The sequence below is a fragment of the Lagenorhynchus albirostris genome, chromosome 20 (assembly GCF_949774975.1).
Source record: "Lagenorhynchus albirostris chromosome 20, mLagAlb1.1, whole genome shotgun sequence".
Lineage (NCBI taxonomy): Eukaryota > Metazoa > Chordata > Mammalia > Artiodactyla > Delphinidae > Lagenorhynchus > Lagenorhynchus albirostris.
The window spans coordinates 2687254-2710023 of record NC_083114.1 but is presented as its reverse complement, the minus strand read 5'-3'; the positions used below and the strand labels follow the sequence as shown (position 1 = coordinate 2710023).

General features: G+C 39.2%; 1 protein-coding gene and 1 pseudogene across 18 annotated transcripts in view; one reads left to right on the top strand and one right to left on the bottom strand.

Moving 5' to 3' along the window:
• Positions 1 to 22770, top strand: part of NCOR1 (nuclear receptor corepressor 1) — a 145924-nt gene that overhangs the window by 12627 nt on the left and 110527 nt on the right. For all 18 annotated transcript variants that reach the window (XM_060135336.1, XM_060135346.1, XM_060135345.1 and 15 more), the window contains exons 2-3: positions 9268 to 9445; positions 16718 to 16851. In XM_060135336.1, coding sequence (XP_059991319.1) covers positions 9338 to 9445; positions 16718 to 16851 — 242 coding nt within the window. In that variant the 5' untranslated portion in view covers positions 9268 to 9337. The remainder of the gene's footprint in view (positions 1 to 9267; positions 9446 to 16717; positions 16852 to 22770) is intronic.
• Positions 18922 to 20958, bottom strand: LOC132511411 (glycine cleavage system H protein, mitochondrial-like; annotated as a pseudogene).

Genomic DNA, 22770 nt, shown 5'->3' with positions numbered 1-22770 from the left:
AGAATGCTTTAGATTATTTTACAGGAGAAATTCTGTTCCAGTTTAGCACCACTCTGATCTCATACAAATTACAGAATTCACTTGGATGGTTCTAGCCTCTGTATCCTCTCCTGGAGGCTGGACCCCGAGATAGGCTCAGATGGGCTTTCTCCAAACCTTCGCCAACCCAGAGACTCTTAGGTGGTTGGGATATCCCAGGGGGTGGTCCTTAGCCTCTCCCTGTCTCCTGGGCTTTTGGAGTTGGACTAGAGCTGAACTGCTTTGTGAGAATTAATGAGACCTGATTTGCCTCAGTTTAGTATCCAGTGTTTGGCACCTGCAGTGTCATAGAGGCCATTCTCGTATGCCATACTTTTGTATCGAAAAGTATTATTTGGTCATTTAAAAGAAAATTGAATTGTGTCCTTTTCCTGCTTTGGTGAAATGTGGATTTCACCTCTGTTGTGACCCTTGGTGGAGTCATTCTTGGTCATCTAAAGAGGCGTCTGTAGTCCTTCCACAGCGAAGTATATTTTTAGCTCTTTTTCCAAGACAGCTTAGGCCACCTTGAAAACCTATCCAAGTACATTTTGATTATGCAGAGATTGTAGGCCAAAAGCCAGGAGTTCCTGGGGAGAAAGGATTTGTTTTTTTTGTTTTATTGGTGTTTTTTTTTTAGGATTGCATTTGAAATATTGTTTTGCAAGATAAGTTTCCTGTTGAGTAAATTTGTGTGTGAGTATGTGTGTCTTTATTATGTTAATATGGGAAGATTCAAAGAGAAATTTAAATAGACTGACTTCATTTTACTGTATTTTATTACCTGTTTGCAAAACGTTGGAGGCTAGTTCTGAGTTTATCTCCAAAATTCCGATAAAATGTGTGCTCGTCACTTATAACAATGACGTCTGGTTTTAGTATATTATTTTCATCCTAGAATACAATTATATATGTTTATGATATGAGGTTGTTGCACATAAAACCTTGACCAGGTTTCTTAAACATTTCACAGAATTTTTATAGTCCATGAGTCAAGCATGTAACTGTGAGTTAATGAGTTTTGGAGCTATGAACTGAACTTAAAATTGGAAACTGCCATTTAAGGTTTTCCCTTCCCCTTCAGCCTCCACTTTAAACCGATTCTTTTACTTCAGTTGTTTTCAAACTGTCAAGTGTTCTGTGGAGGTGTCCTGGTGAGCCAGGACTGGAGTGAGGGTCCGAGGCAGGACGGGAATGGGGAGGGGGCTGAAAAGACAGATTTAGGTTCCGCGTTCTCCCTGAATCAGAGTATTTCTTCTTTGTGTATTTTATACATTTGGCTTCCATGTAAGATGTTTGAGGAAAGAAAGAGAGCTGGTTAAACAAAGGTCTGAACTGTTGTGTTGTGTCTTGTGGGTAAGTTTTTTTTGTTTTTTTTTTTGCGGTACGCGGGCCTCTCACTGCTGTGGCCTCTCCCGTTGCGGAGCACAGGCTCCGGACGCGCAGGCTCAGCGGCCATGGCTCACGGGCACAGCTGCTCCGCGGCATGTGGGATCTTTCCGGACCGGGGCACGAACCCGCGTCCTCTGCATCAGCAGGCGGACTCTCAACCACTGCGCCACCAGGGAAGCCCTAATCTCTAGTTTTGCTGATGTTTTGTTACCACCTGTGGTGGGCTGATAGTAACTAACTTTAATTTATTTTTAAGATGATTCAAATTAAACTTCACTAAAATCACATGAGAAAACTGGGGTGTCATGAAGGATTGGTTATGATAAAAGGGAAACACGGACAAATCATTTGACTTATATTTGAATGACATTGAATGTACGTGTTGAAATCAGGACTATCGTTGCTGAAAATGAAAATAAAACAACCCGAAAACAACACTGTACTCTATAGATCTCTCATCATGTAGGCCACTGATGGAAAAAAATTTGGATGACCTTGAACTAAGATCTTTCCTTTTGCCTCTCCATTCCATTTATAGCTTTATTAGGATGTCTGAATTGGGAGGAGAGCTCAGAGACAGATCACCTAAGCATTTCTTAGGGGTGCAGATCAGAATTACTTGGACAATGTATAAAATATTTGTGAACATTCATACAGTGAAATACATTACAGCAATAGAAAGAATGAAGAAGCTCTTTATGGAGTCATGAAAACGATTGTCAAGATCTATTAAGATGTTAAGTAATAAAAGCAAGATATAGAACAGTATATTATCTACTCTGCTCCCATTTATGTAGGGGGCAAAGTGTGTGTGTGTGTGTGTGTGTGTGTGTGTGTGTGTGTGTGTGTGTGTGTGTGTGTGTGTGTGTGTGTGTGTGTGTGTGTGTGTGTGTGTGTGTGTGTGTGTGTGTGTGTGTGTGTGTAGGCTCTTTCTAAAGGATACTCCAGAAACTAGTAACTTTGGTTGCCTTTTGGTTGCCTTTTGGGAGGAGAACTGAGTAGAAGCTGGGGACAGGGTGAGAAGGAGATTTTTCCCTCTGTATTCTGTGGTACTTTGAGAAACTCTTAAACTTTACGTATAATATCTATTTCTAGAAACAAAAACAAACAAAGCCTCCCCCTCCCCCCACACACACGTTGACTTTTCCCCTTCCACTAGCAGGTGCAGGTGTGTAGGAAGGGAGTGCTGCCCAGGTGGTTTTTTTGTTTGTTTTGTTTTAATTAGTAGGAAGGAATGGTTTATTTTTATTCATTTATTTATTTTTAAAATTTATTTTATTTATTTATTTTTGGCTGTGTTGGGTCTCTGTTGCTTTGCGCAGGCTTTCTCTAGTTGCGGCGAGTGGTGGCTTCTCGTTGTGGAGCACCGGTCTAGGCGTGCGGGCTTCAGTAGTTGTGGCTCTTGGGCTCTAGAGTGCAGGCTCAGTAGTTGTGGCACACGGGCTTAGTTGCTCCGCGACATGTGGGATCTTCCTCGACTAGGGCTCGAACCTGTGTCCCCTGCCTTGGCAGGCGGATTCTTAACCACTGCCCCACCAGGGAAACCCCTTGGTGGTTTTGATGGGTGGTCTCACCGCACATCTCAGCCCCTCAGAGTAGCTCACTACCTGCTGAGAAAGCTGCACAGCATCACAGAGAACACTAGCTTCTCCCATTTTTGCCGCTGACAACTTTGTGACATAGAGAAATGATTGAATTTCTTTGTGCTTCAGATTCCCAGTCTGTGAAAGCGCTGTTAGTTGGGCCTTGTGGGGGAGCAGGCAGGAAGCAGTCCGGGAGGCGTTGGCCCTCTTCTCACCCCTTCCCTGGCTGCTGCTGGGACAGCAGGAACAGTGCAGTGAGTAGTAGTAAGGATGGTAACATTTAAAAAGTTGTTTTCTCTTAAGTTTTCTTTTAAGGTTAGATTGAATGGCAGTTCTCTAGAAAATTTTATTTTCTAAGCCTAGCTGGGTAGGAATTTGGATCAAGTTGGCGCACTGAATTTTGCTCTTCCCAAATCCCTTAAGATGATGAAAAAGAAAAAAGAAAACTTAAGCCGTGTGTCAATAATATATAGTATTGTTTTCTGTATTTCGAACATACGTATCATTCTACAAGTTGTTTTCACCAAGCTTTACTTTTTTTGAGGTTTATATGTATTGAAACATAGCTGTAGTTTATTCATTGTAACTGCTGTATAGTATTTTATCATATGAATATGGAATTTGAGCTGTCTTCAAATTTGCCTATTGCACTGCTGCAATAAATATCCTTTTGTATGTACATGCGAGTTTCTCTAGGGTATATCCTGAAATTGCTGGGTTGTAATAAGAATGATTCGCATTTCAGATCGGTGTGGAAAGGGAGACATGTTTAGTAAGAGTTTTGTTTGGATAATTAACTATTAAGTAGTAAAGAAAATACATCTAGACCCCTACCTTACCATTCTTTAGAAAAAAAATTTAGATGATTAAGGAGCTAAATGTATTAAAAAACTTTAAGAAGTGTAAGAGGGGAAAGTAGAAGAATATTTGAAAATTTTGAGGTAGAGAAGGTCTTCAGAAAGACAAAACAAGTTATGAATGCTGAAAGAAAATATTTGTAACATAAGGTCACACACCAGCAGAACCCCATGCAGTCTCCCCCACCCAGTCTCAGGCCTGGCCTCAGTCACCCTCTCCCTCACTCCCCCTCAGCATCCTTGCTTTGCCTTAGGGCTTCTCTAGTTTCTCTCCATGGAATGCTCTTGTCTTTTCAAGGCTTTGGCTCAAAAGTCATCTTAGAATATAATTTATTACCCAAACTGGGACCGTTTTGAGAAGGAAATGGAGCATAGTTAATAACTGCACTGGGATAGTAGTTGTAAATTGGGTCTGTTTCAGGAAATTGGGGCATACGGTCATCCTAGCTGAGATTGGCTTTCTACCTGCCAGACGTGTCTCCCTTTCCCTTCTCCCATCCTGTTTTATTTATAGCACTGTATCGTAGTATTTTGTGGTCACTTATTGTCTACGTCACCCCAAGATAAGATGCCAATCGTGGTCTCATTCTATGCCAGCATTTAGAGCTGTTGACACACAGTATATACTGTTCAGTAGATGTTAAGTGAATACGTACATGATATTTCTGCCTTTGGCCTTGAAGTCTTGTGAAGATGTGATAGACACATGAAAAATAGAGAAGTAGTGGTATATACAAATCATACTTATATAAAACAAAATGTTCTCATTTATAAGAACTTTTTTTTGTGGCATGTTCTAAGTAAAATTTTTCATTAGCTAAATTTCTTAAAAAACAATTTTCTAAGCTTGTGTATTGGATATTTAGGACAGTTCCTTGAGAAACATCCTCAGGCATTCATTTTTGGATATATCTGTATTGAATAACCAAATGAATTCCTAGAAGTGGATTTGCCGTGGTAGAGGATATGCATATTTTCAAGGCTGATGCTGTATAAATTGCCATTCTTCTTTAGAAAGCAATTTGTACCCATTTTACATACACACCAGTAATGTGTGCAACAGTACCTTTTTCTCTAAACCCTCACCAGACACTAAGCATTATTTTTTAATATTTTGCCAGTTTCTTTGTTTTACTTTTCTGTCATTATTGAAGTTGACTTCATTAATTTTATTTCCTTTGTTAATCTCATATTTCTGTCATGTCTTATATTTCTGTTGCGATCATTTTTTCTTATTGATTTGTAAGATACATATGTATATCAGAATTTTGCTGTTGTGCTTTTTCTGGTTTGTGGTTTGCCATTTTAGGGTGTCTTTGTTTTACAGAAAAATTTTTTCTCTGTCAAAGATAACAATCCTGTTGTTTGTGCTTTTGGGGGTTGTGCTTAGGAGGGTGTCCTCTGTTCCTTGTTTGTATATGTGTTTCTGTTAGGTTTCTTGAAAGTCCTGCAAACGTTACCTGGTCTTTTGAAGGACCCCAGATTGGAAATCACTTTGGGAGTATCAGTGTCCTTAATTTTCTTGCCTTATCCTAAGCGTCAAGGAACAAATTAAAAGGACAAAAAGCTTTCTGGAGAGAGATTTAGGACAGAAACCTAAGACTGGATGCAGTAACTCTCTAATACTGTATTTCAGCAAAAAGATGTCTTTGCTTATAAGATACTGTTATTTACCTCTAAGATTAAAGGAAAAGTACTACTCATGAAACCATAAAATGCTAGTGATTGTGGGATGGATATTGACTTCAGAGTTTTTAAGGTATGAACATGTGGGTATTAGAATTCGTGAACTATGGAATATGTCAACTTGGACTGCAGCGCAGTTGTTTTTATTTATTTTTAATAAATTTATTCATTTAACTTTTGTCTGCATTGGGTCTTTGCTACTGCACACGGGCTTTCTCTAGTTGCAGTGAGTGGGGGCTACTCTTCGTTGGCGGGGCGCAGGCTTCTCATTGTGGTGGCTTCTCTTGTTGCAGAGCACAGGCTCTAGGCACGTGGGCTTCAGTAGTTGTGGTGCGTGGGCTTCAGTAGCTGTGGCACACGGGCTTCAGTAGTTGTGGCTCGCAGGCTCTAGAGCGCAGGCTCAGTAGTTGTAGTGCACGGGCTTAGTTGCTCCGCGGCATGTGGGATCTTCCCAGACCAGGGCTCGAACCCGTGTCTCCTGCATTGGCAGGCGGATTCTTAACCACTGCGCCACCAGGGAAGCCCCAGCACAGTTGTTTTTAAATCTTGTGGTTGCATTGTATAGTTTTTTTGCTTGTTTGATTTTGGCTAGGTAATTTTTTTAAAAAAGCTTTATTGAGATATAATTTATGTACCTTAAAATTCATCCATTGTACAATTCAGTGGTTTTTAATATATTAGAGATATGTGCAGATACCACTAGTCAATTTTAGAACATTTTCATCACCTCAAAAAGAAACCCCAATACAATGGAATATTATTCAGCCTTAAAAAGGAAGGGAATTTTGATACATGCTAACACATGGATAAACCTTGAAGATTTCTGCTAAGTGAAATAAACCAGTCACAAAAGGACTGGTGACTCATATGATTCCACTTATATGAGGTCCTTAGAGCAGTCAAGTCCATAGAGACAGAAAGTAGAATGGTGGTTCCAGAGGCTGGGGGAGGGGATGGAGAGTTAGTGTTTACTGGGTGTAGAGGTTCTTTTGGGGAAGATGAAAATGCTCTGAAGATGGACGGCGTGATAGTTGCACAACAGTGTAAATGTACATAATTCTACAGAAATGTACACTTAAAAATGGCTAAAATGGTGAATTTTATGTTATGTGTATTTTACGACAGTGAACAACAAAAGAAACCGCATACACTTTAGCCATCACCTACTATTCCTCCACCCCACCCCACCATCCCTAAGTGCCCACTAATCTACTTTCTGTCGCTATGGATTTGGCTGTTCTGGACTTTCATATGAAAGGAATCATCAGTCACTATGATTGGCTTCTTTTACTTAGCATATGTTTCAGAGTTTGTCTAAGCTGTAGCGTGTATCAGTGCTTTGTTCTTTTTTGTGGCACAATAATATTCCCTTGTATGAATATACCTGATTTTATCTATCTGTTCCTCCGTTGATGGATGTGACATTTGGATTGTTCAAGGTTTGTATAGTTATTTTGGGACTTAACTTGAGATCTCATGATTCTAAGACGTAAAAACCTACTCCACCTGTATTAAGCAAAGAGGACTTACTGTGAGACTATGTAGGCCGTTTAACAGGTATCCAAGGAGAAAGAAAGAAAGACAGCACCTTCTCTGGGGGCAGATTCAAGGAGTGTGAGCCTAGGCAGTTCCCAGTGTGTCTCGGAGGGCCTTTGAGGTCTCTGGGCTCCACTTCTCTCTGCTCCTGTTCTGGTCTGTGTCTGGACTGGCGTCCTCTGCTCCCCTGTAACTTCTCTGGCACATGCTCTGGCTCACCTTGACTCCTACTCTGGCCAGTTCGCAATAGCTAATGTTCTCAATTCAGATTCCTGGAGGGGGATGTGATTGGTACAACCCGGGTCCAGTAGAGTAGTTCACTTGACATAAACATCATGTCAAAGCCACACCTTAACAGGGCCAGAGTTTCTAGGAGTGCAGGGTAGAAGGAGTGCAGAGACCTGGTGTGACCTGCCTCTGTAGGGCACTCATGCTAGTCAATCTGAAGATGGCCTGATTCTCTAGGCCAGTGGTCATCAAACTTTCTGGCCTCAAGACTCCTTTTATACTCTTAAAAATTATTTGGGACTCCAAAGAGCTTTTGCTTATGTGGGTTATATGTGTTGATATTTACCATATTAGATACTAAGATGGGGAAATGTAAAAGATATTTATTTAAAAATAATATAAACCCAAATCTTAACGTAAATAACATTTTAATAAGTATTTTCCAAAATATAACAAAAAATTTGATGAGAAGAGTGGTATTGTTTTACATTTTGGCAGACCTCTTCTGTATCTGAAGAGAAGGTAGCTTGTTTCTCATTTCTGCTTCAATCTTGCAATACGTTTTTTTTTATATATATAAATTTATTTTATTTATTTATTTTTGGCTGCTTTGGTTCTTCGTTGCTGTGCGCGGCTTTCTGTAGTTGCGGCGAGCAGGGGCCACTCTTCGGTGCGGTGCGTGGGCTTCTCATTGCGGTGGCTTCTATTGTTGAGGAGCACGGGCTTTAGGTGCGCGCGCTCAGTAGTTGTGGTTCGTGGCTCAGTAGTTGTGGCTCTCGGGCTCTAGAGCGCAGGCTTAGTAGTTGTGGCTTGTGGGCTTAGTTGCTCCACGGCATGTGGGATCTTCCCGGGCCAGGGTTCGAACTTGTGTCCCCTGCATTGGCAGGCGGATTCTTAACCACTGTGCCACCAGGGGAAGCCCCAGTATGTTGTTTTGATGGACGTTTATGAAGAAAAGCTAACCTCAGGTAGACATGTATTTAGAAAAGGGAGGGGGTATTTTAATAGCCTTTTAACATAATTGTGGATATTCTTTGATATCACACCCAAACCAGACAAATGGTAAATTTTTAAAGGTTAGTTACTGTGTAGAATCTGAAACCATATTAGTAAACCTTTCATATTCTGTCACATTAAACATTTATTGGTTTGTCTTGCGCCTATTTATTTAACTGTGGTAAAATGTTTTGTACTTTAAATAAATATTTCATTTACGCCTTATTTTGTAATTCTGTATTGGTCATTTGGAAAATACTGATTCATTGAGTTATGCAGATCTTCAAATTTCATTATGTAATATCACACTTGTTAATACCACCACCAATCTTGCCAGAAAAGTCTTTAAATGTGGGGAAGCCGTCAGGCTCATGGTGACAGATGGAAGTTTTTCCAAAATCCTCATTTTCTAAAAAAATTTGGCAGTTGCTTTTCTTGAAGTGATAGGCTCACTTTGTTCTTCCTTGAAAGCTTTTCTATCCCTAATGCCTTCTTAGGCTGTCATTTTGGGGCAGAATTATTTAATAAAGACAATATTTCCTCTGCACAAATGCTTACCTTATAAATACTCTTGAATCCTTTTAACAGTTGACTTTTTCACAATCCCCCAAATTTACAGCCATAGATTTTTGTTTTTGTAATATGTAATATTTGTGTTTCAGATATTTACTGAAAGAAGGATGTTTACTGAGCAGTTGCTATGTGCTGGCTCCTGAGCTAAGATTTTATGTGTGTTCACTTTATGTAGGTAATGGTATTATTTGTGATATGTTAAAGAAACTTTTTTAAGTATAGAGGAAAAGACCCATTGATGTTTTTAAAGCCCCAGTAACTTCTATTATATTAAGTAAGTAAGAGAGAAAGCTTTTACTGATAATAGTGGTTTTGTTTATGTAGCTATAGTTGTGTTATTGGAAGCACACCTGGTGCTTTAGTACTTATCAATTCTTTTCTTTCCCCATCCTGTTTAGGTGATTTCCTAGAAGCATGATTGTTTGTTGCACTTGATCTCACAACCTGGTGAGGACTTCTTTACTGATAATGTCAAGTTCAGGTTATCCTCCCAACCAAGGAGCATTCAGCACAGAGCAAAGTCGTTATCCTCCCCACTCTGTTCAATACACCTTTCCCAGCACCCGTCACCAGCAGGTAAGGAACAGCTATTATGCAAGTTGCATACGTATTTTGTGTTTTTCTTTACTTTTCCCATTTAATACATTTGTTGGTCAGAAACCAAATACAATTATATATATATAATTGTTATATATATTTTTTAATGGCAAGAACCATTCTCAAAGGTGGGGGACCAAAGGTTAGGGATTAATTATATTTATCTTCTTATTGTGACTTTATGCCAGATTTCAGGAGGTGAACGTGTCTCTGCTTCTGATTGTAGGAGTTGTTGATGGATAGAGAAGAATCAACTGCCTAGAGTTTCTAAGTTAAGACCTCTGTTTATGCGCCAAGTTCTGGTTGAGTATTAAGCTGGCCGGATGACTTGGCCTCTCTTGAGTGAGGGCCAGGTCCTGTGCTAAGGTTTTCTGTATGTGTGTTTACTCTATGTAGCTACTGGTATTATTTGTGATATATTAAAGAACCTCTGCCTTGAGAGATTTGATGGTAGGAAGATGAGTTTGCATGATTGTTTTACCTTGTGAAAAATAAAATAGGTGAAATTATCAGCTTAGAGTGTGCCAGGGATGGGGGTGTAAGAGGTTTGAAGAAAAGAGAAGGGAAGGGATGAAATGGTCATTTTGGAGAACAAGAAAGCACACTTACCAGCAAATATAGTTGAGTACTACTGGGTACTACCGAGGACTCCTTTAAAGCATGGTCATGATTACAAAGTGAGAAGGGACATCCTTACCTTGTTTCTGTTTAGGGAAACATTCAGTCTTTCACTATTAAGTATCATATTAGTTGCATTTTTTTGTAGATGTCCTTTTTTGGTTGAAGAAGTCACTTTCTACTGCTAGATTGAGGATTCTTACATGGTTAGGTGCTGAGTTTTGGTTGTGTGTCCTTCCTGCCCCAGTGCTATTCATCTGATTACTGATTTCCTAGGTTATTGCTGCTGCTTTCTTTTTTTTTTAATCGACTTTGGGATTTGCTTTATAATAAAATTTTATTATATGTGTACATTTTGACAAGATTCATACAACCATAAAACCACCACCAAAATGAAGAAAGAAAAAAATGTCTATCACCCCAGAAAGTTCCCTTGTGCCCTGTCCAGGTCAGGCCTCCTCCCCAACTTCCCACAAACCTCAACTCCCAGGAAACTGTGGTCTGCTTTCTGTCATGACAGATTACCTTTGTCTTGAGTTTCACATGAACTCTTTTGTCAATGGCTTCTTTTCTGTCCCATAATACTTTTGAGGTTTATCCATGTTCTCACGCACCTTGGTAATTAATTTCTTTTTATTGCTGGGTATGGATATACCATAATTTGTTTATCCAGTCACTTATTCCAGTTTTTGGTTATTACAAATAAAATTGTTTAGGAGATACGTATCTATGTATTAGCTGTATCTACTAGATTACATAAAGAAGCTTTGCCTTCTTTTCTTATGGTATTCTTGGGAGATACGTTTTTAATCTTATCAAGTCCATTTTATTAATTTTTGTCTTGAATATTTCTTGCTTTTTGTGTCATATTTGAGAATTTTTTTGCCAAACTCAAGGTCACTAAGATTTTCTTCTATGTTTTCTTCTTAGAGGCTTTAAAACTTCAGGTTGTTACATTTAAGTTTGTGATCTATTTTGAATTACATTTTGTTTATGGTGTGAAGTAAGAGTTGAAGCCATTGTTTTGCATGTGGGTATTCAGTTCTAGAAATCATTTGTTGAAAAGGTTATCCTTTCCTCACTGAATTGCTTTGGCATTTTCATTGAAAATCAGTTGATCATATATATGTGAGTATATTTCTGTTCTCTCTACACTGATATGTTTTGTCTTTCTTTATCTCACAAATGTGATTTTTCTGTGTAAACAAACATTTAATCTTTTAATAAAGCACTGCACACTGTCTTGATTATTAGAGCTTTATAATACCCTGAAGCTAAGTAGTGTGATTCTTTCCTGAATTGTTGTTTGGGATATTCTAGCGCCTTCGCATTTTAGAATCAACTTGTCAGTGTCTACAAAAAAGCTTGATGGGATTTTGATTTAGACTGTATTGAATCTAGAGATTAATTTGGGAGAGAATTGACAACTTTGAATGTTTCTGTCCATGAACATGGTATATCTCTCCATTTATGCAGGTCTGCATTAATTTTTCATAGTAATTGATAGTTTTCAGTGTACAGGTCATGTACATCTGTTGTCACATTTATTCTTAAATATGTAATATTTTTAATGTGATTGTTACTGGTACTTATTTTTGAATTTCAGTTTTCAGTTCATTGCTGCTATGTATATTTATCTTCTATCCTGCAAACTTACTTGCTACTTCTGCTTGCTTTTTTATGGATTTCATAGGATTTTCTATGTAGGTGATCCTGTAACCTGAGAATAAAGACAGCTTTTGCTTCTCCCTTTCCAAACTAGATGTCTGTTCTCTTTCTTCCTTATTGCACTGGCTAAAATACCTAGTACAGTGTTGAATAGAAGGGGTGAGAGGGAACATCCTTGCCTGGTTTCTGATCTTAAGAGGAAAGCATTCAGCCTTTCACCATTAGGAAGGTTATTAGCTTGGGAAGTGTTTCCTCCCCCTGTATTTTCTTAAAGAGTCATTGTAGGATTGGTATTGTTTTCTTCCTTAGATATTTGATAGAATCTAAGCCATTTGGGCCTAGAATTTTCTTTGTGGGAAGAATTTAACTGATAAATTATTAACTCAATTTCTTTAACAGTTATAATTCAGATTCTTTACTTTTTCTTGAGTCAGTTTGGGTATTTTGTTGTTCAAGATACTAAATTTATTGCTGTGATTTATCATACTATTTCCTTATTGTTTCAGTGTCTTTTAGATCTGTTGTGATGTCATTCCTTGTGTTAATAAGTGGTTTTTTTCTCCTTTTTTTCTTTATTAGTCTAGTTAGAGGTTTATCAGTTTAATAGATTCTTTTCCTTGAAGAACTAGCTTTAGTTTCATCCATTTTTTGCTATTTTTTTGTATTTTACTGATTTCTGTCCATATTATTTTCTCCCTTCTATTATATAATTGCCCACATATATGTGATTTCTGACTCCTTTCACTTCTTTGTATATATTCAGGTTTCCTTTTGCTACATTTTCTTCCTGCCTGAAGAGCATCGTTTATTTCTCTTAGTGCAGGTCTTTTGGCAGTGAACTTGCACAGCTTTTATTTACCTGAAAAAGTTTACTTCAACTTGAGTTTTGAAGAATGCTTTCACTGGATATAGAATTCTAGGTTGACAGTTATTTTCTTTCAGCATTTTAAGAGATGTAATTTGTTGAACTCTGACGTGTTTGGTTTCTGACCAGAAGTCTTTGCTCATCCTTATCTTTGTTTATTTAAATATATCTTTTTCCCCCTCTGGTTACTTTTAAGATTTCTCTCTTTATCAGTGTTTTTCAGCAATTGATTTTGATGTGCCTTTGTTGTGCTTTTTGAATGTATATGTTACTGACTTTAGCATTCACTGAGCTTCCTGCCTCTGTGTATTCGTCATTTTCATAAAATTTGGGCAGTATTCAGCCATTATTTCTTCAGGTATATTTTCTGTCTCCTCTACTCTAGTTTCCTTCTGAGACACCAGTTACTCCTATATTATTTTATCCTACAGGTTACTGGACCTCTGGTCTCCCCCCCGCGCCCCTGCCACCGTTTTTGTACCCATTTGCTTTATTTTGCTATGGTTTCATGTTCACTGATCTTTTTTTCTGCAGTTTCCAACCTACTGTTAATTTCATCCTGTGAAATTATCATTGCAGGCATTGGATTTTTAATTTTTGATTAGAATATGAACATTGCTGGATTTTGCTGTATTCCTTTAAAGACAGTTGGATTCCTTTTGGTAGGCAGTGAAGTTACTTTTGAGCTTTATTTTTAAACACTCTTAAGGCAAGTTTAGAATAGTCTTTATTCTAGGTCTAATTTATCCTCCAATTCTGAACTTGCCACTTCTGGGCTATCTACTGAATATCTCGTGTATCCAGTGAAATTTCTTATCTCTGGCTGGAGGAAATTTGAATGAGGTCTGGCCCTGTGTGAGCTCTGGGAATTGTTTGTTTTATCATTCCTTCTAACAGTTCTTTCTTCAGAAGTTGTTCTTAGTTCAGCCTTTAAAGACTGGGCTATGCTCTCCCTATGCATTACAGATTGGAATTCAGCCAAACACTTAAGGGAACACAAATTCATATTTCAGGAAATATTTCTCTGTGTAACTCCCTCCTCTCTGGAAGTCTCCAGAAATTCTATCTGGCTTTCCCAAACTAGTATGGTTGCTTCTTCAATGAATAAGATTCTGGGGCACTGTTTGGATGCAGTTTGGAAATCACCTCCAGGCAGAAAGCCTGGATTATGCTAGGACTCCCCCATTTGTGTCACTTTTCTCAGAGGTCAGGTCCTGTGCAGCGTATTGTCCAATGTCTGAAAGGAATTCCTACACTTTGTCCAGTTTTTTTTTGCTGTTTACTGTGGGAATGTAGTTTGGACAGTGTTACTTGCTCATAGCTGGAAGCAGAAGTGCACTATTGTTTCTTTTATTTCGCTCCTTACTCTTCATTTGTCTTGCTGGGTGCATCCTTTAGGAATTCTTTCAGAGACACTGTCACTGGTGAATTTTCTGAGTTCTGGAATTCTGAAAAGTCTGTAGTCCTAAAACTTGAACGATGATTTGGTTACTGAATTTGTAGGTTCAAATTTGTTTTCCTCTGAACTTGGAATATGTATTTGTGTTTCGTTCTGTTCAGTGTTGCTGATGAGAAGTCTGCTTTTATTATGATCCTTCTTACTTTGTAGGAAACCAATTTTTTATTATGACTAGTAGTAGAGTTTTCTCTTCATCTTTTGTTTTCTAAGATTTTGATACGTCCAGTGTGGATTAATCTTTTAAATCTGCTCAACTTTTCTCTTAGGCCGTTTTAAATCTGAGGTCTATGTCTTTTTTAACTTCTGAGAAATGCTATTCTATTATTCACAGAATATTGCCTCTCACCTGTGGATATTGAATGTTGGAACCTTTTACTGTAGCTGCCATTTCTAACTTCTGTAATTTCTGTATCTTTGTGCTGTACTGTGTTATGAGAGAATTCCTCAGTCCTGTCTTTGCTTGCATTTGCCCTTCACCTCTGTCTGTTCTACTGTTGTTTAATTTCAGTGATCAACTTTTTACTTTCTTTAATTGTTATTTGGTTCTTTTTGAGGATATTTTTAATACTTTTGTGTCCTTTTTCACTTTCACATAATCTTGTCTCTTTCTTTGGATGTAAATTCTTTATTTTTTGAGTTTTGACATACTTTTTTTAAAAAATGATTTTGTCTTCAGTGTTTTTTCTTGTTTATGTTTTCAACTTTGTACCTGATATATTTTCATAGACTGTGTATGAGATAATCTTTTTACTGTTATTTGCTTCTAATGAAAGGTTCTGGACCGCCTGTCCTACTCCATGTTTCAGTCTGGCCAGCTCTACTTTATCTGTTTATGATTTTCTAAACTTTTGTTGATATATAATTCATATAACATAAAATTCACCATTTTTAAGTGTATAATATAGTGGTTTTTCATATATTCACTATGCTGGGCTACCATTACCATTATTTAATTCTAGAACTTTTCCATCACCCAAAATGGAACCCCATACATAATAGTAGTCAGCCGCAATTCCTGTCTTCCCTCCGTTCCCGACAACCACTAATCTACCTTCTGTCTCTTGATTTGCATCTTGTAGACATTTCATGTAAATGGAATCATATGTGGCTTCTGAATCTTTTTTTTTTAACTTAGCATTATGTTTTCTAGGTTCAACTATTTTGTAGCATGTATTAGTACTTCATTTTTTTAAATGGCTGAATACTATTCCATTGTACAGATATATCATGCTGTTTTTCTGTGTATGAGTCGGTGGACATTTAGATTCTGTCTTCTTTTTGGCTATTGTGAATAATGCTGCTTTGACAATTTGTGTACACATTTTTGTGTGTGGACATATGCTTTTAGTTTGTCTATATACCTAGGAGTGGAATTCCTGGGTTATTTGGTAATTCTGTGTTTATCTGTTTGTGATTGTTAATATCTTTTCAAAAGAAGCTTTGACCTTTTCAACAAAAAGTCAACAAAAGAAAAGTAGAAAAACAAACATAAAACACCCACCTAGAATGATGGAAAAACTATTACTCTTAACTAGCAGGTTGATTCTCTGGACTTCTGTTTCTTAATTTGTAAATACACGTGGATTTAACTAGATGGCTTCTGTGTCCCTTCTAGCTTACCCATTTTAAATTTAAGATAGGAATGCTTTTTAGGATTTCATATTGAACACAAGGGTTTGAGACCTTATTATGGGAATAATATAGATTAGGAGTTATTGTGATATGTTATTAGAAGAATAAATCAAATATAGGTTGAGACTTCCCTGGTGGCGCAGTGGTTAAGAATCTGCCTGTCGGGATTCCCTGGTGGTGCAGTGGTTAAGAATCTGCCTGCCAATGCAGGGGACATGGGTTCGAGCCCTGGCCTGGGGTGATTGCACATGCTGCGTAGCAACTAAGCCCATGTGCCACAACTACTGAAGCCTGCGAGGCTAGAGCCCGTGCTCTGCGACAAGAGAAGCCACTGCAGTGAGAAGCCTGTGCACCACAATGAAGAGTAGCCCCCACTTGCCGCAACTAGAGAAAGCCTGCACGCAGCAACAAAGACCCAATGCAGCCAAAAATAAATAAAATAAATAAATATATTTTTTAAAAATAAAAAGAATCTGCCTGCCACTGCAGGGGACACGGGTTCGAGCCCTGGTCTAGGAAAATCCTACATGCTGCAGAGCAGCTAAGCCTGTACTCCACAACTACTGAGCCTGCACTCTAGAGCCCGCGTGCTGCAACTACTGAAGCCCCCATGAGCCTAGAGCCCGTGCTCTGCAACAAGAGAAGCCACCGCAATGAGAAGCCCCTGCACCGCAACCAAGAGTAGCCCCCACTCGCCACAAATAGAGAAAGCCCACGCACAGCAATGAAGACCCAGTGCCCCATAAATAAATAAGTCAATTTTTAAAAATTAAAAAAAATATATAGGTTGAACAGGAAATCTCATTTTGAATTCTTTTGAATGATATATAGTTAATGTTGATTGTTTTAGGTTATGGGAAAGAGTTAAATCAGTGCAGGATTGAAATCATTGCTGCTTCTTTCCATACTTAGTGGACCATAACTGCCTTTGTTCATTTGTCCTGGGTTTGGTTTCATGATGCTTTTCACTTCTTGGTTAATAATTAGTTTCTGATTATTTTACCACTAGGAGTTTGCAGTCCCTGATTATCGTTCTTCTCATCTCGAAGCCAGTCAGGCCTCACAGCTCTTACAGCAGCAGCAGCAGCAGCAGCTTCGCAGACGACCTTCCCTGCTTTCAGAGTTTCACCCAGGTTCTGACAGGTAACAGGCTTTCTTTTCTGTTTCCAGCCAGGACTGAACTTGTGTCATTTATTTTATTACTTTAATTTTGTTATATTTATCTTGTAATCTTATTAACCAAGCTGTCATTACAGTTTATATTTTGAGCTCTTTTATATTTGTTGACCTTTTGGAGTAGTTGTCATAATAGTTAAACTCTTAAAAACTTGTTTCCAGAGTTTGGAGTTAATGCTGTGTAGTGGGCAGTCAGGTTGACCTAGGTTTGAATCCTGGTCAGCTGTTGTGGACTTTGTAGCATTGTGTAAACAGGTGTTCTCAATTCAGGCTGCGTATTAGGACCACCTGGGGAGGTTTAAAAGCTTGATTCCCAAGTCCCATCCCAGAATAATTAAATGAGTCTCTGGGATTGGGCCCAGGTCATTCTCATTTGCAGACAGGGTTGCCAGTCAGTGATTTAGACTTTCAGACCTTAGTTTTCTACCTGTAAAAATGAGGATAATAATGTCATTGTCTGCAAAGGATAAGTATTTGGTCGGGTAATGTTGGCCCCGTCCATGGCAGGTACTCATTTTCTCCAGGGTCCTTACCATTTCTGCGGTCTTTTACTCCATTCTCACTCTTATTCGAAAGGATTTTGAAGTTTTGTTTTAGCAGTTTTGTAAAGAAACTGATTTACTATTTTAAAAATATGATTACTCTTTGGGGTTTAAGATTATAAAAGGTTTGAAATTATTCGGCCATGTTTAAAATCATTGTAAAATGCATTTCTTGGTGAAGGCTGTGGAGAGAATTCAGGTCACTCTCCTCTACTATCTAGCAAATATACGAAGATAGTTTTTTTAAAAAGGGCTAAAAATGCACCCTGCATAAAGAAGGAAAGGATACAGCCACTGCCATAAACTTGGAAAAGTGGCATTCAAGTAAGGAGTGAGAATATTGCACAACTTGGCCTCCTAGTTCCTGCTTTTACTCTCAAAGAAGCAGTGTTGAAGAAAGAAAGAAGGTTAGTGTAGTCGTAGGATTTCTCATGATTGCTCCCTAATTTGGGAAGACATGAGTGGGGGTGATGATGTGGTGAACGGTTGGCTTAGGAATCCCCATTATGCCGTCCTGCAGGAAGGATAGTTACAGCGTGCCACTTTCCAAAGTGCTGAGCCAAAGGCCTCAGGACTGCTTTACATGTGCGGCTGGTGGAGCGGGCCCGGATCCTTAGCAAAGGCTGTCACAGCCCCATCCCAGTTTTCCCGTGATTTGCACCACTTTTCTGTTTCCTCAGGCTATATACTTCCAGAAAAGTTCTTTGTTTTTTGTTTTTGTTTTTTTTTTTGCGGTACGCGGAGCTGTCACTGTTGTGGCCTCTCCCGTTGAGGAGCACAGGCTCTGGACACGCAGACTTAGCGGCCATGGCTCACAGGCCCAGCCGCTCCGCGACATGTGGGATCCTCCTGGACCGGGGCACGAACCCATGTCCCCTGCATCGGCAGGCAGACTCTCAACCACTGCGCCACCAGGGAAGCCCCAGAAAAGTATTTAGAAAGCCATATCCAGTCCTCCATCTGTAGACAAACACATTCCAGGCAAAGTGGGGATGAGCAAGGAAAATGCCCACACACCATTCCACACCAAAGAGGAAGTCTGGGTAAGGTTGCTCATAGTATGCCTGAGCAGGAGGGTAAGGGATGCCATGAACAGGGAAAACATATTCCTGGAAAGGAAGATTAAAGCAATACAGTGTTCCAAAAACAAAGACCCGTGTGTGTAAAGAAGATGAAAAACAAAGAACATGGCCCATGAGTGCTGTGCACTGTAGAACTTAAAATTAATAATGAAGTATTCAAAAGCAAAATAAGGCAACCATATCAGATAAAATGAAAGATTGGACATTCCTGTGCCCCCAAGACCACCATTTTAAATTCAATATATAAAGTGAGAAGGAACAAGGAATAAAATAGATGTGGCTGAAAGTCAGACCTTTGTCTTGGAAGAAAGGTCTAGAAATGATCAGAGTGGATACAGAAGAAAAGGACAGAGATTAAAGCAATTAGCAAGAAGTGGATAAATAAGGAGGGCAAATTAAAATCATCCAGCATGTCATAAGAACATGTGTTTCTGAGGTGGAGAACCTGGTAAAGGAAAGGAAATAATATTCATAACTTTAAAAAAAACCCACTTTTCTCCACTTTAAAGTGAAGGAAGAACTCAATAGGTTGATAGGACATACCTTGCTCCAAGAAAAATTTGCACAGAATGATCAATACCGAGACAGATCCTGGTTATCATTAAAGTTTAAGGCTAAGTAAAAGAATTAGGAATCCAGGAAGCAAAGCACAAGTCCTTGATAGGGGGATAAGAATCTGACAGAAGATATTAATAGTAGAGCAATAGCTACAGAGTTCTGAGAAAAAGAAATTGAGATCCAAGAATATTATATCAGACACGTTTAAAAGCAACAAGCAGACGTTTTTAGACATGAAAGCGCTGAGCATCTAAAGCTTCTTGAAGAATTTCTACATGATGGAATCCAGTCAAACAAAGAATGGAAGCCGTGGTAAAAGGACTACAGTAGCCATAAACCCATTCGAGTGGAAAGTCCATATGAGACATCTCGATGAATTATGCTTCTTTAATGGAATATCAGTACCAAATCTTGACAAAGTAAAAATAATATAAGTATCCCAAATAAGCGGTACGGTAAGTATTGGGAGAATGTTTAAAGGTATGCATTTGAAAAGTGTGTGGAGACCTCCCTGGTGGTGAGTGGTTAAGAATCCGCCTGCCAGTGCAGGGGACACGGGTTCAAGCCCTGGTCTGGGAAGATCCCACACGCGGCAGAGCAACTAAGCCCGTGTGCCACAACTACTGAGCCTGCGCTCTAGAGCCCATGAGCCACAACTGCTCAGCCCACGTGCTGCAACTACTGAAGGCTGCGCGCCTAGAGCCCATGCTCTGCAACAAGAGAAGCCACCGCAACGAAGAGTAGCCCCTGCTCACTGCAACTAGAGAAAGCCCACGCGCGGCATCTAAGACTCAACGCAGCCAAAAAAAAGTAAATAAATAAATTTATCTTAAAAAAAAAAGAAAACTGTTCCTGCAGTGATTTGATGACTTCTAAAATGGAAATATGTTAGGTTAAAAAAATTAAAATCATAATTTTTTTTTTTTATAAATTTATTTATGGCTGCGTTGGGTCTTCATTGCTGCATGCGGGCTTTCTCTAGTTGCAGTGAGCGGGATTTACTCTTTGTTGCAGTGCGCGGACTTCTCATTGCAGTGGCTTCTCTTGTTGTGGAGCACGGGCTCTGGGCACGCAAGCTTCAGTAGTTGTGGCGCACGGGCTTAGGTGCTCCGCGGCATGTGGGATCTTCCCAGACCAGGGCTTGAACCCGTGTCCCCTGCATTAGCAGGCAGATTCTTAAACACCGCGCCACCAAGGAAGCCCTAAAATCATAATTTTAATTAATGCTCTTCATAATTATTTTCCTAACCCTTTAGCAAGTTTTTTTTTTTTTTTTTTTTTTTTTTGGCGGTATGCGGGCCTCTCACTGTTGTGGCCTCTCCCGTTGCGGAGCACAGGCTCTCGATGCGCAGGCTCAGCGGCCATGGCTCATGGGCCTAGCCGCTCCGCGGCATGTGGGATCTTCCCAGACCGGGGCACGAACCCGTGTCCCCTGCATCGGCAGGCGGACTCTCAACCACTGCACCACCAGGGAAGCCCAACTGAGGGTCATCTTGATCAGCCAACCATCTTCATAACAAGATTTGTTGAGAAGTCCTGGATTTTCTGCTAGAGCTTCATTAATTTCAGTTACTTCTCCTGATAGAGGAGAATAGAGTTCACTAGCAGCTTTCACACTTTGCAGAGCACCGAATTCCTCTTGTCTGTTCAGTTTTCTCCCAGCTTCAGGCAGACTACAGTAAACAACATCTCCCAAAGCTTTCTGTGCAAAATTGCCGATTCCCACTCTTCCAACACCATTTTCTGTTGTTACCCATTCATGTTTGTCTGAATTTACGACCCGACAGCAGAGCGGGTCCGGTGCGCAGCACCCGGACGGCGCCCGCCTGCAGTCCCCAGGCCCGCAGGCTGCAAACCGTGGCCCGCAGGCTCCGCACCACTCGCAGCGCCATGTATGCAGGGGTGCAGAGGGTCTCTGTGCAGCATCTAGAGCGCCCCCAGCCGGCGGGGAGAGGGTTTATCTTTTTAAAAAAATTAAAATGATTAGGTACATTTCAATAAAAAATTCATTTGATAAATTTGTTTTAAAGCTATTTAAAGATGATACTAAGAGATGATGAAAGTCAGTAAAATGTAGGGAATTTTAAGTCTAAAAGGCTACAGAGATATTTTAGTATGAAAATCTGTCTTTCTTGTTTGTTTGTTTTGGAAATACCACATTTTATTTTTCTATTCATCAGTTGATAGCTGTTTTCAAGCACAGATTTTTCTGTGGCTATCTATATATTCCTTTTTCTTGGTCCTATACCTAGGAGTAGGATTGCTGATTACATGGTAGTTTTTTGTTTGCCATTTGGGAAACTACCAGACTGTTTACAAAGTGGCCACACCATCATACGGTATTAGTTTTTTTTTTTAATTATTATTATTTAAAAAAATAAATTTATTCATTTTTGGCTGCATTGGGTCTTCGTTGCTGCATACAGACTTTCTCTAGTTGCGGCGAGTGGGGGCTATTCTTCGTTGCAGTGTGCGGGCTTCTCATTGTGGTGGCTTCTCTTGTGGCAGATCATGGGCTCTAGGCGCTCGGGCTTCAGTAGTTGTAGCATGCAGGCTCAGTAGTTGTGGCACGTGGGCTCACTAGTTGTGGCTCATGGGCTCTAGAGCGCAGGCTCAGTAGTTGTGGCACATGGGCTTAGTTGCTCTGCGGCATTTGGGATCTTCCTGGACCAGGGCTTGAACCCGTGTCCCCTGCATTGGCAGGCGGGTTCTTAACCACTGCGCCACCACGGAAGTCCTGGAATTGTTTTCTTAATTTCACATCCAGATTGTTCATTGCCAGTGTATAGAAATAAAACTGATTTTTGCATGTTGGTTTTTTTTTTTATCCTGTAACTTTGCTCTGTTCATTTATTAGCTCTAACATTTTTTGTGGATTCTTTTGAGTTTTCTACATATGAGATTTTGTCATCTGTGAATAGAAATACTACTTCTTTTTCAATTTGGATGCCTTTTCTCTCTCTTCTTGCCTAATATTCTGATAAGAATTCCCAATACTATATTGAAAAGAAGTGGCAAAACCAGGCATCCTTGTCTTACTCCTGAAGCTTCCTACTCCAGTATTTTTTGTGACATCATTGTGAATTTTAAGGAGACAATGGGATCTTATGTCTTGAATGAGATTTCAAATTTTTGAAGTATTATAAAATTATAGACCTCAGGGTTTATTTTATCATCTATCCTAAAAACCAAACCCCATGATTAACTTTTCAATGAAAAGTTGTTTTGTGAGACATTCGTTTAAAGCTTGGCTATAGGTAAGATGTCGCTTCTGTAAATACTTTGGTAGAAAATGAAAAGTCAAATTAACAAACACCCATACATAGTACTCTATACAGTATATCATGTAGAGAAATTAAAAACAGATTCCTGACCTTCAAGATACTTATGAACTTGGAGAAACTAGACAAAATACATGTATTAGGGGTCAGAATTATGTATTCAAAGTACTGTTGCATTCCCACTCGAGACTTGTTTTTAAGTCTTAATAATACCTCACGACTCAAGTCATTTATCTTTCCATGTGGCAGTTGCTGGGAAATTTTTTTTTTTTCTGCTTGCTTTTATTACTGGTTGAAAATGATGGCTCTTCTGGGCTAGATTATATTCAGTTTTTATGGCATAGGTTTAAAAATACTTTATGGATATTTTTCAGCAACTTCAAATTTTCTGCAAGTTGAAATCTTCTGTTACAACTTTCACTG